Below are 14,594 nucleotides of genomic sequence, written 5' to 3' on the forward strand. Positions count from 1 at the left end.
TGAAGGACTCTCAGGATGGCAATAAATTTCCTTGGGTAACCACATTTGATAAGAATCTTCCATAGAGCCTCAAGGTTAACAGAGTTGAAGGTTTTGGTTAAATCTACAAAGGCCAGTTCTTGGTGTCATTCTTGGCATTTTTCCTGGATCTGCCAGGCCACAAAAATCACGTCCATGAAGCCATGTTGAGACTTGGGAAGGATTTCCTTGGCAAGAAGGCGTAGTGTTCACATGTGTTATGGGAGGAACTGATGACTGCTGGAGTAATCATCACTTAGTGAAATCAATCATGTCCATTAGTGTTGCATTGAAATATTGAAAGCAACCCAAATCAGTCTGAAGGCAGTACATCATAGGAGAAAAATTAGTGCTAATTACGGTTACAGTGATAGTCTTATGGCATCTATATATGAGTGTGGAGGCTGCTCCGACATGCTGGAATTCTGAGCCACTCCAATTAGAACGCCACCCTCCCCCAACCCCCAGAGCATGTGGTAAAAGTGCCCTTGGACACCTGGAAACCAGAGTTCTCCTACTCACTCTGCAAAGCCAATTTACAAAGATGAAGAGTTACTGAGGGGGTGGAGAAGGTTTGGTTTCACTGAACTAGATGGACATTTTTTCTTCTCCGTGGGCGCGTCTATACATTCATTAATGCACTTTTGCTACTGTGCATTAAATTTTGTGCTTCTAGCGTGAGGTACTAAATAAATGCCCTAATGCACTGTAGCAAAAGTGAACTTTTTTTTAGTGACGCTAATTTTAGTGTAGCCTAATTTTACTGCTCATTCATTAGCATAGTTTTTGATGTGACATTCTAATATGCGGTAAAACATGCTACTGCACATTAAAGCGCACATGTAAATGCGCCTCATGTCTCTAAAACAGTACAAGATCCTAGATTTCACCTGTTCTGACTTTGATTTTTTTAAATCAGTTTTTATCTACCTTGCCAAGTTATAAACGCATTGAGGAGCTGCTCTTTCTAAATTAAAGTGGTATGAATTCAAACTCCCTTCCTAGAGTGAAAATGACAGATTGGTATTTGTAAATGTCTAGTATTACAAGCCACCTCGATCACAAATTTCAGCAAAAAATGACTCTCCAAGAATTCTTTGGACACAGGTACCCCTTAGTAATAAATACTCCAGCATTTATGAATCCACAGACAGTCAAGCAATATTTCCTATCAAAAAACCTCCAAAAACTATGAAAAACGATGATCAATTCCACTATGGATTATCATATACAGAGCAGGCTTCAAAGAACCATAGTATTAAGGTGCATTTGAATGCAAGTGGTTTATGGAAATTGTACACATGCTTGCTTTTATCTTGTAACTGAAAGCCATCCTGTGGCAGCTCAATCCTGAGGGTTAGCTTTCATTTACTTCAAGATAACTCTTCTACATACTCTTACCAGAGTCACTGATGTGCAGTAAATCCCTATTTCCTCATTAGCTTGCTGCAATTTGTCCATATAATCATGACCTCAGATCCAAATCTTTGAAGTTATGTTCAACACTTCATTTATTCTCCTGAGCTACTCAAGCTCTCTCCTGAAACGTTAGTAAGATTTGCTAAGATCTTCATTCAGTCATTAACTGTTTCTCACTCAGTTACCAGAAACCTTCTTTTGCCTGCAGCCTCATTTCTTACCCATTCCTGCTGCTTATTCCAAAAGAACATCGCTAAATTAAGCCCACTCTCCAAGGTATCATTCATTTTAATTCACCCAAATTTTACCTGCAGTCATTCAAAGTTAAGGTTTTATGGTTCTAGGACCTAGAAACCTCCAGTTTTCACTAGGGGCACCTACATGTGCACTTCACTGTGCAGTTGACTAATTAGCTGTACCATAAAACATCACCATCAACATGTGCAGGGCTATTAGGTTGGAGTAAACCAGTTAACTCTGCTGTAGGATAGTACTACCTGACACAAGTACTATCCTACAGTGGAGTTATTTATTTTGCTGCAACACACATGTAGATGGTAACCAGGGCTCGTTGAGGCACAATGATACTAGTACAGGGGCTGCCTGCTGGCTAACCCCACACTGTAGCACCCTCATGCCCCAGCCAACCCCTCTGCAGCATGTTTAGCTGGGGTTGGGCAGCTTTGGGCTGGCAGGCTGACTCCCCAGGCCCTCTGCCACCTGGGGTCCTGCACAACGTGCTGCAGTCCCAGGCACACGTGTAAATGCTGAGCCCAGAAGCAATAAACTCTGGTGCTAACTGCACTGGAGTTTACTGAGTTGCATTAATAACACATACCGATGCACCCACTAGGCCCCACTGTGCTAGTTGCCATATAAGATATATAAAAAAATATACCCCAATGTTAGCTAATATTAGTCCAATAGTGCAGCAGACCTAAGAACATTTAAATCACGCGAATTAAATTAATTTAATCCATGCCAAAAATAAATTAAATCTCATTTTCAGACTTAGTTTAAGTACAGAAAACTGACATTTTTTCTACTGTGGCATGATATCTGGGTTAGGCGGGAACACACTTACCAGATTTAGGCACAAGAAGTAGAAGATCTGTCTAGAATCAGACTCCTCCAGGATTTGTTTCAATGATTCTTTAATAAAGCGTGGTAAAGACTGAGAGCTATGTTGTAACGCATCACCCATAAAATTGTACAGAGGAGTGCCTTCTGGAGAATAGCCAATAAGAGTGCCTTTCTGCCCTTTCCTGGAGGGGGAGGACAGGATATTGGCAGCTGCAAAGAAAGATATTCAGGTTTTGTAGTTGTTTCCAAGCTGGTTTACATCTGTTTTGGAATGCAAGCATCCCATCAGTAATTGAAGTTTCCATAACTGTAGGAATAGGAAGGCTAATGCAGCAGGGTATGGGATGTTTTATCATGGAACAAGCGTAATTCCAGGAATCTATACTCTCTCGCCTGTTTTCAGTATGTGCATGCAAGAGCAAGTACACAAGCACCAAATTTAACAGGCAATTGCAATGACAATGCTATTTATGGATGTACTAATCTACAAGTCAGAGTAACCCTTGAAGCTGTGATGGTCCAGAAATTATGCAAGAGGCAAGGATTTCTTAGGGTGATCCTCTTTTATTGGACCAACTGCATAGTTGGGATATAGAGTCAGACAAACTTTCAAATGTAAGGCATTCTTCTTCGGGTCTTAAGAGAAAAAAAGCAAGCACAGCGATAGTAAAAAGACAGTTGGTACAGCTATGAAATGCAAGGGGGAGAGAAATTCCTACTGGTAGCAGAGGAATAGTTAGCAGAAGAAAAATAAACTGATTACTGGGAGATCAAGGATTATCAAAAAGTAGGAGGATCATTACCACCTTTCCTGCATGGGAAGAATTCAGAAATCAGGTAGGTTGTGTGCCATAGAACCAATATCAGTGTTAAGTTCTTGGTTCCTAGTGTCCAGCCAGCTTAAGAAATTTTCCCCCAAAGTTTGCCCTTTACAGGTGCTGGATAGATTCCCCGTGAGGTTAGTAAGGTCAGAGAAGGAGTGTAGTTGTTTTGTGAGAAATGTGATCCTAATGTGTATGTGTCTTTGTCCTTTACATTTTTCTGTGACAGTATATTTTGGTATTTAGTTTCACCCACGTAGTTGCCCTGAGGGCATCTGGTTCATTGGAGCAGATATATTACATTTTGGGAATATCTGTGAGGAAAGATGGGTAAAATGGTATCAGCCTGACACACCAAACATTAACCTATGGAGGTCTAGAGCAACTCTTATCAAGAAAAGGTAAAAGGAAGTTCCATTGTTTTGAGGGAAAAGCAAGATAAACATGTATAAAGTTTCCAGCTAGGTCTAATCTCAGAAGAATACGATGCAATGAGGACTCTAGGGGGATAAAACAGAGCAAGAAAGAGTTTTCTTTGCTAATGCCAAATCAAGCTGGGTTGGAGCCAGCTAGCATAAGCCTTCACTGATCCCTGGGTTTAACTTTATTGTAAGTACCTGATCAATGTTTAAGATAATCTTTGCGTGTGTTGGTTCAGGTCTTTACTAATTATTGTAACTCTGCTATCTAATATCGAGTTAGCATTTTAGAGCGTTCATTTAAGATAATTATACACTTGCTATCAGTCTTTGGATTTATGAGGGCATTTTAGCTGAATTGCTGGCATATTCAATCAAATTTCAACAATAACACACCATGGAAGTGAAGCAGTTATGAACTTTGCCTTCAATATTACTATTACACTAGCAAATCGCCCATCTAGAACGATGGGGGGGAGGAAGAGTCGGGGGGGGGATGGACCCCCATGCCTGCTCCACCCTCCTGCCGCTCATCCACACTTGCTCCCCCCCACTGCGTCGGGCCCGGACCTGCTCCTCCCTTCCCCTGCCGCATTGGGTCCAGGGCTGCTCCACCCCTACCTACTGCTTGAGGTCTAGGCCCACTGCACCCACTGCTGCCTCCAAGGAGCAGGGTGGGGGCGAGGCCTGCAGTGCTGGCCTTGCCTCTCCGCTCCATCGCCACCGTCTCTAAAGAGCAGGGCTGGGGAGGGGACAGGGGGTGCAAGGCCACCCCACCCCTTTTGTCCCTGCAGACATGGTGGTGTTCTGGCTGTTGCCTCCTGTCCCGAATGCTCTTGGAGCAGTCTGACTGGTTGTTTCAGACTGTGAATAAAGCATTACAGACAGACAGACTAAGGCATATATAAAGTCATATTTTTGCAGGGGGACACAATTGCTGTTTTTTGTTTTTAAACAGACAGTATGTGATGAGTGTAGCCATGGGCTCAATCCATCTCTACCCCTAACCTACTTGTAATCCACAAAAGATAGTCAAGTGAAATTTTGCAAGAAACTCTTTGGTCACCTTCCAGTGATATAGAATAACAACAATAACAAAAATGGCTCATCATTTAAAAGGTAATAAGGACTACGTACATAAAATGAAGAAAACAGCACTCACTACCACTCCTCCAGAGAGAACATGCTCTGTGCTTTCTCGGTGAGCCGGTCTGTTCATAGCTCGAAGCTGGTCTGTTATTGGATGTGTCCAAAAGTTGCCAAACAGTAGAGCACTAATCAAAATGAGAAAGGATCCATAACGGGCACACTTGGAAGCTTCCATCTTGACAGAACAGATGGACTCCACATAAAAGTCCAAGATCACAACAAAAAAGATAACCGTTATGAAAGGCATGATGAGAGAGGACCAGGATTCTACTTTGCTCTGTAAGAAGAAAAATAACATTATTATAACTAAGAAAAATTAATAACATTGGTCACAGTCTAACAGACAAGTAACCTATATGCAACGTAAGTCTGCATATGCGGTATTAAATCCTGTACACTTTTGCTAAGTGATACTATTTTACCGGTACATTTAATTGTATTTCACAATATTTGTTTTTTCTTACAACACACCAGATATTTTAATATTACCATATTTACTTGCATACTACACATACCTTTCCCTAAAAATTAGCCTTCCAAGTAGTGTGTGTCTTGAGTATGGAAGCTGATTTCCCCTCCCCAGAACAGCAGCAGAGGCATTTCTATCAGGGCAGCTCTGAGGGAATCAATCATTATAATCCACTTGATTCCTGCAAATTGCTCTTCCCTCAAACACAAGTTTAATGAGCCCCTCTTTTTTTTTTTCCAGTGGTCCTGATGTTCCACTAATTAATTTACTTTCTTTTGGCAATTTTGTTGATGAATTTGCAATTTAGTCATTTCTGCCTGGTTTATCTCCTCCTATTTCACAGCCCTACAAACTGTTTTTAACTTTTTTCGAAATCATAGATCTGCCCATGAAGTCCAGTCTTCAGCAGCAGCTGCAGTTTTTCAGCTTTTGGCTGTGCAGACAAGAACTACTGACAATTCAGCTGTGAAAACTGTACTTTTTGTCTAAGGATGAAACAAGCTGAAGACTAGGCTCTGTCCCTGCCAAATGCTGCTATAACTCTAGAAAAATATTTTATTCATTCTCCTTCCCCAAGACAAGGTATATGTCTTATGTGGGGGCTTGTGGTATGTGAGAAAATACAATATTTAATGCCTTAAATTTATAGCATAAATACTTGTCTGGTATAAAATATATTTTGAGTATTTATACTTTACAAGTTATGAAAAAAATATTGGTCGTCTTTTCTCAATAGAAAGACCATGGTATAAAACAGCTGAAAATCAGAGCATAAGTTATTCAAGAAAAACTACAGCTACCTTAAACAATAATCATTTTAGTGAAAAAGAAATCACATCACCTGCAATCCAAAATTCTGAGTCGTCAAAGAACAAGCACAAAAAAACCACAGAAACACAGAATTCTACTTTGAAAAATACAATTCTGATCAGAAATGCATAGAATTCTATTTTTCAAAACAGAATTTACTAAATGAAATGTTTTTAGAGAAGATGTTTATGTCACAGGCTGCAGATTCTTTGGACAGATGACGACCTGCAAATTTCAGGGATTGGACCTGAAGGTCCAGGAAGCCGTTTCCAGTCCTATGTTCCTAGAATGATTAGAAACGCAGTCACTCGTGTATTTAAATACTCGCTGTTACCTCAGTTGTCAGAGATAGGACGATGACCCATGGACACAATAGAACGACAGAAACAAGATGTGACAAAGCTTGAAGACGTTTGGCTCCTCCTACATCTACAGACAACTTTCGGGAAGCCATGTGAAAGCCAACCTTACAGCACAATGCCAATACCAAAAGCAGCACTCCTCCCTGAAATCAGAGATAGATGTTAGCAGCAGAACTTGCAAGTCAAATTCTTCTCTCTGTTAGCAATATTTGCATTAACATTACATATTCTTTTTCCTGTTTCCCCCCTTACATATTAATAGGAAACTATGACAGGATATTTGCCAGAAGGTTAATCTGGTTAAAACATTATTACCAGGAAACTGGGTTTTCTGTTTGCTGCGTGCACACAAAAAAACCCAAACAACCCAAAACCACAGGTTTTCCTCTTTAAAGGAGATAAATGCAGAAAACCATGGGTTTCCCCTTGCAGGCTGGCAGAGTTCCAGCCTGCAAGGGGCTGCAGGGGGTAGGAGAAGGCCAATCAGACCTACATGGCCAGCAACACAACTGCCAGACAGTATGGTGGAGAGCAGCTCTCCCAACTGCCTGCTAGTAAGTCTATGGTGGGGGTGCATAAGCAACATAGCAGGGCTGGGTGGAGGGAGGGGGGACACGGACACACACAGATTGAGGTGGTGGCGGCAGCTTGTACCCAGCCCCACAGAGGGAGTGGGTCAGGGTTGGCAAGGGGCTGGAGGCACTGCCCAGCTGAAAAAGTGTGCGAGGCCCAGGGCCGGGGCAGGAATACGCAGCCACAGGGCCTGTCCCTCATCTGGTAGGGGAAAAGAGAGGAGGGCAGCTGGCAGGCGTGCCAGCTTCTTCACTGCTTTATGCGCCCCTGGGGAGGGGTTGGGAGCCAGAGCTGATGCACTGGAGGAGATGGGGGGCACATGCCTCCCCCTCTCCCCAATTTGTGTGCCCACACTGGGGCATGGGGCTGCAGCCCAGCTGGACAAGCACCTCCGGAGCCCAGTAGGTGGAACCCAGGGCAGAGTAGGGCAGTGAGATTCACTGCTGCTGCCAACACTGCTGCAACCCTATGTCAGCGGCAGTGCCACGGAGTAATGCTGCATGAGCTTTCTAGCAGTGCGAGAAATAATGGACTGGGGAAGGGGGCCATGCTGCCCTGGTCTCTTCCTGCCACCAGCCACTGGGCCTCAGTTCCACCCTGCTGCCGCTCCCCTTGGGCCACCTTTTTAGACTCAAGGCATCTCCCCATACATTTTCAGAATTTAGTGGCACTATAAATATAGCAGATGAAGTGTGATGAGCCATAGACATTACAACTAGAAGATACAGTTGGTGGACAATAAGGAGGATATTGATAGGCAAAGGAGGTGTCATGGAGATTTGGTGTCTCTCTAGACCTCCTGAGACCAAAGTAAACAACATAAGAAAAAGGTTTTTTGCACCTGGAATAATTAGATAGGTAGGTGTGGAAGTTTCAAGTTAGGTCTGATTAATTTCTAGAACTCAGAACAAGGAGCCAATGAAAAATCTAGGGATGAAGTGGATCAAGAAAGAGGGATTTCTTTGCTAGTATGAGTTAACCTGCTGGAGCAAGTCAGCATAAGACAGCTAGACTCTTCCTTGATAGTCCAGCTGCAAGCATTCTGATTAAATGCTTGTAACTGTAATTACTGTGCAAGTATAGTCATTAATAAGTATCTAATTTCATTAATAAGCTTCTAAATTATTTTCTAAATGAATAAGCATATAACACTATGTAATGTATAGCTAATATATAGTTATATTTTATAGCATTAATTGAAAGTAACTATATAACTATTACTGGCCTCTGGATTTAATAAAGCCATTTTAGCTGAACTACCGATGTGGTCAATTGAATTCCAACAAAAGCCAAACATTTGCAGGATATTCTAGATTCATAAATAATTTTTCACATACTTTCATGCACACATTTTTCAGTCATTTAGAAAGTAGATTACATGAAGAAAAAGTTTACCTTGTGATCTGCAACTCCTAAGAAAGCAATGATTGTATAAAGAACATGGGTAAGAGCACTGTCATGATGTCCTTCAGCTGAACAAGCTGAGTTAAAGAAAATTACATAAATATAAAGTTCTACCCTCCAATCACAATTTGGTTAGAACGAACAGCATCTCAGAACCATAATGATCAATAACAATTTACCTATTTTTTAAAATATAAATAATGCAAACAGTTACAGAGGACTAGAAACTGAAATTCCACATGAAATATAGAGAAGGGTCAATGTGCATTTGATGACAGTAAAACGCATAATCAAATCAAACTTTAAAATTGGTAGAAATTTTTCAATGCCAAATGTGGAATGCTGGAAGCCTATCATTTTCCTAGAACAGAAAAGAGTTACAGAACTAAAGCGACAACAATTAAAGAAACTTTAAATAGATGCCCACACTAGTTATACTGTGTGCGTTAATACTGACAATTGGACTTACAAGGATAAAACAGATAGTAAAAGTAGATTTTATTGAAACCATTTTAAAAGTTAATTTTTGTCCAGCACCTAAAATTTTTTATTAACTGCTCTTGAATTTCCGAATATCTGAAACAGAGAAGATTAATATAACTGACTTTCTTTTCTTTTTCATTTCCTTGTGATAAGGTATTTAGCAGAGTTTGCAGATTTGTTGGAATCTGACAAGCCATGCCATGAGCGCTTTTGCTATGGCCTCAAGCTTGTGATCTCTGGGCTGTCAACTGTGCACCTTAGCATTTGCATCAACCCAGCCCTGTAAAACTGACTTAAATGAGAAAACAACTAAAATGAAAGCAAACTGTTTACAACTCCAAAAACATTTTTTTTAAAAATCCGCCGTTTAAAATTGATCAATTCCACTTCTTTGCAACAGAAAATGAAGGACAGACTAAAATTGGATGCTGACAAGAGAACTAAATAGATGAAGTATACAGTCCAGAAGAGATTAAAGTGAGATGAGGAAAAACAATGGTGGCAAGGATATTAATCTAAAATTATTTTAGCTAATTCTGCAAGAATTTTAAGGGATCCTAAGCAGTTTCTGAATTTCCCAGTTATACCAATAACCATTACTCCTTTCACCTTCGCTTATGTTGCCACAACTTGCTATCAGATTTTAAACTTTGCTACCATAACTGATCCTTGTTTGTCACTTTTATCACAAGACTTAATTATAGTCTGTTCCAAATGGAGTTTTGATCTGAAAGCCTCTTGGAAACATTACTTTGTTGCACACTTTATGCTTATTCAGTGGCTTTTCATAAAGTAAGCATTACTATCAATTTCCATTTCTAGTTGAAATACAAATATTCATTTTAACCTATACACATCTATATCATTCTTTGTTTTTATTCATTTATCTTTATCATGGTTTCTCGAGTATTCTTGAGGCTATGGTGCCTAAACAGCCTGGTTTTATGAAATGCTAAGCATCCACAGTTCTTGTGATTTCTTTGGGAGGGATGCGAACAGTGAGGTTTCTAATAAGCTAAAGTTAACTGTGTTACCAGATGTTTCTTTTCTGTCAGTTCAATTTAATTTGTAATTATATACAGCATATGTATAACTGAGATAATTAAAGTAACTAATGAATTCTTTTGAGTGTGAAGTAGCTGGTGAAAATAACATCTATAGAGATATAAAATATTACTGAACACAATCCTAAATAAGACTTAGCACAGAGTAAAAAAAAAAAAGTTACATTTAATTCAGTAAATAGAATATTAAATTGTATTTTCCCCTTTTCTTTATAGTTGTGAGCATAGTGGATAGAAACAGACAGTTTAAAACAAGTATTTTCTATTTCACATTTACAGTATGAAAGGATACGATGTTCTGCAATTTTAGCCATGAGATCATCATTATCAAAAAGCAATAAGCAGACTACAGCAATGATGAAAAATACAGCACCTCTTGTCTAAAAAGCAAACAGAAGGGCATCGATAAAAATGACATAACTGTCTTAATTTGATAAACATTAACTGTTGCAGACAAATGTGTGAATGCTTTCCTTCCCAGGTGCATTTATTCCAATATGGATTCTGTTGTAACCCATATTTCTCCTAATGCCAAAATGACACCAGGGGGAGTGGGGGAGGTGGGAGGGAATTGATTTTGGGTCCTCCATGTGTCATACAAAGATCCTACCACTGAACCACAACAGTGGGTTCTGCCAGAATGTATATGGAAGTCAAAAGAAAGCTGCTGAAGATGAGATAATGACACAGGGAACACCCTCAGGTATCCAGCTTCAAAGCAGTTAAAATAACAGCTGGGTCATCAACTGGGAACAGAATTTATCTGGGGGTGTGGACAGATAAAACACTTAGAAAATTCTAAATACACTTTAAAACCTGAGGCTGCCTATACATGTACTCAAGGGTGGGAGGAGGTATTAATTAGAGTGGTTCCCAGAGAGCTGCTCTAATTCAAATGCCTCATTGTCATGTCTATTAAGCACCTGTGCATTTAAAAAAATGGTTGCAGGACCACTTTTGCAAAACCTCATTTGATGAGGCTTAGCTAAAGCATTCCCACGACTATTCTAAAAAGCACAGAGGCTTAGTAGAAGTGACAATGAGACGACACTAAAGCATTTCAATTAGTAAGCACAGCAGACTTGATTAACTGAGTCTACTGCAACACGTTCTAAGTAAAACATGAATGAGCATATCTATAGGCAGCCTGAGATCTAGATAGCAGCAATGCAATCCCTAAAAGATCAGCGTTCCACTCAGAATCCTTAGCAGCGTGTGTGTGTGGATACTTCTGTACTGGGACAATTGTGAAACAGTTCCCAGCCAGTTACATTCTTGGAATGGATCAAGTGTTACGTCTGTCTACACCTTGGCTGACTTAATTCCAAGCTAGAATGGGGTACTTCTCCCAAAGCTAAGCTGGAGATCTGAGGAGACATCAGAGCCCAGAAACCTTAGAAAACAGTTGGGTGAAACACACGGAGTATACTACAAGCAACAAAGGCTATTGCCCTAACTCAGAGATGGTGAATAAACTAGGTGCTCCTGAACTAGACATAAAGCTTAACTTTAGATAAGGGAATATAAAGATAGGTCTCATGCTTTTTTAAAAATCACTTCTCTAACTGCAGCATATATTTTGACAAAATAAGGCATGTTTGGTTTTGAAGAAGCTATTCCTGCATTACTGCAAGCGTACATGCTTGATTCCAGGAGAAAGTCATTGTAGTCCAACCCTACTTGGCAATACCTACGGAGGCTGTAACCAAGGTCCTAGTCTAACTGTGGAATTCCAGCTCTGAAGATACCTTTGTAACTGCTGTCAGCAAGGCTTCAGCAAATAACAAAGATGCAGTCAGTCCAGAATTTTTCCCCATTTGGGAAATGATAATGACATTTACAAAGGGTGAGGAGGATTGGACCTACTGCATATTCCAATAAGAGACATCATAAAGAACCCTTGCCTCTTCCATTTCCTGGACCACCACAGCTGAACCACAACAGCTGCAACCTTAACCCCACTGATGATATTTATCTCCTTCATAAGCCCGCATCTATTAAAAAGATGTTTATAGTAATCATAATAATACATAGTAAGCTTTGCTACATAGTAAGTTTTTCTATAACAGCCTACAGAACACTCACCCAGGAAGTGTATTGCACCCAATGATTGTTTAATACAAAGTGTATAAAAAGCCACAGGCTGGTCAACATTGCTCTCTCTCTGGCACCATGACTCTGGAATTCTTTCTGAACAGTGGAGGAGTGAAGTGTCCTCAACACAGCCTAGCTCGTACTGGTTAAGAGTTAGACTTGAACTCCTCAGGCTGAGGAGGGCACTGAACCCATATTTCCTTTTTCCTGGGCAGGTGCTCCAACCTCTACACCAGAGCTGTCAACACACAGGCCAGATCCAGCTCACAGAGCTGCATCATGTGGGCTTTGTAGTAGGACTGAGAATTTGGGGGATAGGCAAGCATGGATGGGGCCTGCCACCAAAATTTGGGGCACAGAGTGCCACTTGGGATGCGTGTTTGTGGTAGAGAGGAGACTAACACCCGTGTGAACCCCCTCAGACACCATCATGTCCCAATCTGCCCCACAAGGAAACCCATGGCTCAGAACCAGACCATACGGCAGAATGAGTTTGACAGCACTGCACACCCCTTATAGATGGGCTTCTCTTCCACCTGTTTTGACTTAGAGGCTGCTACTCTTGTTTTTCTTTTTGGCTGAACTCACTCCTGTTCAGACATGTTAGGCATAGTAAAAGCAGGCCCACCAAATTAGATTTGTTACAGAACTTTCACCTCAGGGACATCTTATTTGTGGGTCTCAAAGGATGTGATGAGATGCCCAAGATGGTGGCAGTTTTGATCAAGTACAGAAACAGTACGCTAGTTACACTAAAAACCTGACTGGCAAAAACTCAGGTGGCCTCCCAGAAGCCTAAAAAGTTGGGCCAAGGTTGTAGTGAATGGACCACTGACCACCATTATGTTTAACTGGATTTGACCCTACGATGCCTGAATGAAAACGGCTTCTAAAACGCAAAATACTATAGGAGTTTTTCCTATATACACAAGATTAACTCCAAACCTATCTTTATCACACATCTCAGACAGCTCACACTATTTCTTCTTCTTTACCTGAATCAACTGCATATTTCTTTAAAAAGCACAAATTTTAATTTCACCTATATTTCAAGCAATCATGCAGCTTGCCTAAGCCCACTATCAATCTGAGTTTGAAATGCCCTTTACTTCTACTGTACTGGGGTATATCTGTTACTTTAAGAATATGCTGCAGTATTATTTAACTCTTCAACACAAATATCTGAATACCTTTGTTGGTCCGCCTCCTGAATTTGTGAACAGTACGCTAAGCAGTGAGAGCACAACGATGTCACTATGTTCAAACAGTAACAACGTCCTGCAGAACAAGAGAGAGTCATTTTTATCCTGTCCATTTACAAAGAATTTGCTTGCTAATGCAACATAAAATTAAATGAAATTGTGTCCAGAATTTATCTTACAGCTTCAAGAGCAATATCATGCAATTCAAAGAATACTTAGGAGCCTGAAGTCTAATCCAGCTAAAAAATTATCATGACAAAAAAAAAAAAATTAAATAAATAAAAAAACCAATTGCTTGAGCAATAAAAGAAATAGGTACAGTAGTTCAGTAATGGCAGTTAGGCAAGTACTTGAAACTGCAGTGCACTTTTACTAGAGTATCAAGAAGTGAAACTGTTTGTGGCAGTTAATATTCTTATCGCAGTAATGTCCAAAATTCCCCACCTCCGTCTGCTAGAATGGACATGGGCCTGTTCCTTCTCAATTAACTCATTAGTCAGAGATGATCTCCACTAGGTTATCCTTCTGGGCCGAGGATGGGGAATTCTCACTTACTGCAATTATGCATGGGGCAGGTGGCAAGGATGCAAGAAATAAGCTGAAAGCAGATGTCGAGTTTATCTCAGATCTGATCATCCTAGGAGTTGGATCCAACAAAATAAACCAGTCATTTATGCACACAATTTGAATGGCAATTATCTTGAACTGGCCCTGACAACCCTAAGTTGTCACTCTTACCTGACCTGCTCAGATTCAGTCTGCATTGTTCCTTAACTGACTAAGGGGGTTACTACCATGTGATGCAAGGGGCTGTACTTACTGCCAAGTGCACTAAGACCTCCATAGCATTCCCAGCTCCTCCCCAGACAAGTGAGAGTGCAGGGTAAATAAGAATGTCCCGCAACAAATCAGCATTAAATTCTCACTATTTGCAGGTTACTACCATTGTCTGATGATTTAAAGATGAACAGAAACGCATGTTTCTCTTCTGTGCTTTACTTAAAAGAAACTAAGTTTACAACAATGTCATTTCATATAGCTGGATATGGAGATTAAGCTGTCATAATTTTTGAAGTACTGGGGCAGCTAGGAGCCTCAGCCATTGACCAGGATTGCATTCTGCCAGATGCTGCTCAAGCAGAACTAAGAGACAGTCTCTGCTCCCAAAGAAGCTGTAAGGTCAGAGACAGCAGATGAACAGCTAGTGAAACGTAACAAAATGAA

The 14,594-nt window shown here is 40.5% G+C and overlaps 1 protein-coding gene across 1 annotated transcript in view; it reads right to left on the reverse strand.

Annotated features, from left to right (window-relative positions):
- SLC30A5 (solute carrier family 30 member 5) overlaps positions 1-14,594 on the reverse strand; it is a 37,899-nt gene that overhangs the window by 13,854 nt on the left and 9,451 nt on the right. The window contains exons 5-10 of the mRNA XM_019517754.1: positions 13,359-13,446; positions 10,367-10,454; positions 8,519-8,595; positions 6,523-6,693; positions 4,898-5,186; positions 2,522-2,730 (exon numbers count right to left, since the gene is read on the reverse strand). Coding sequence (XP_019373299.1) covers positions 2,522-2,730; positions 4,898-5,186; positions 6,523-6,693; positions 8,519-8,595; positions 10,367-10,454; positions 13,359-13,446 — 922 coding nt within the window. The remainder of the gene's footprint in view (positions 1-2,521; positions 2,731-4,897; positions 5,187-6,522; positions 6,694-8,518; positions 8,596-10,366; positions 10,455-13,358; positions 13,447-14,594) is intronic.

This window comes from Gavialis gangeticus, unplaced genomic scaffold, assembly GCF_001723915.1.
Source record: "Gavialis gangeticus isolate Ggan-Ray unplaced genomic scaffold, GavGan_comp1, whole genome shotgun sequence".
Classification (NCBI taxonomy): domain Eukaryota; kingdom Metazoa; phylum Chordata; order Crocodylia; family Gavialidae; genus Gavialis; species Gavialis gangeticus.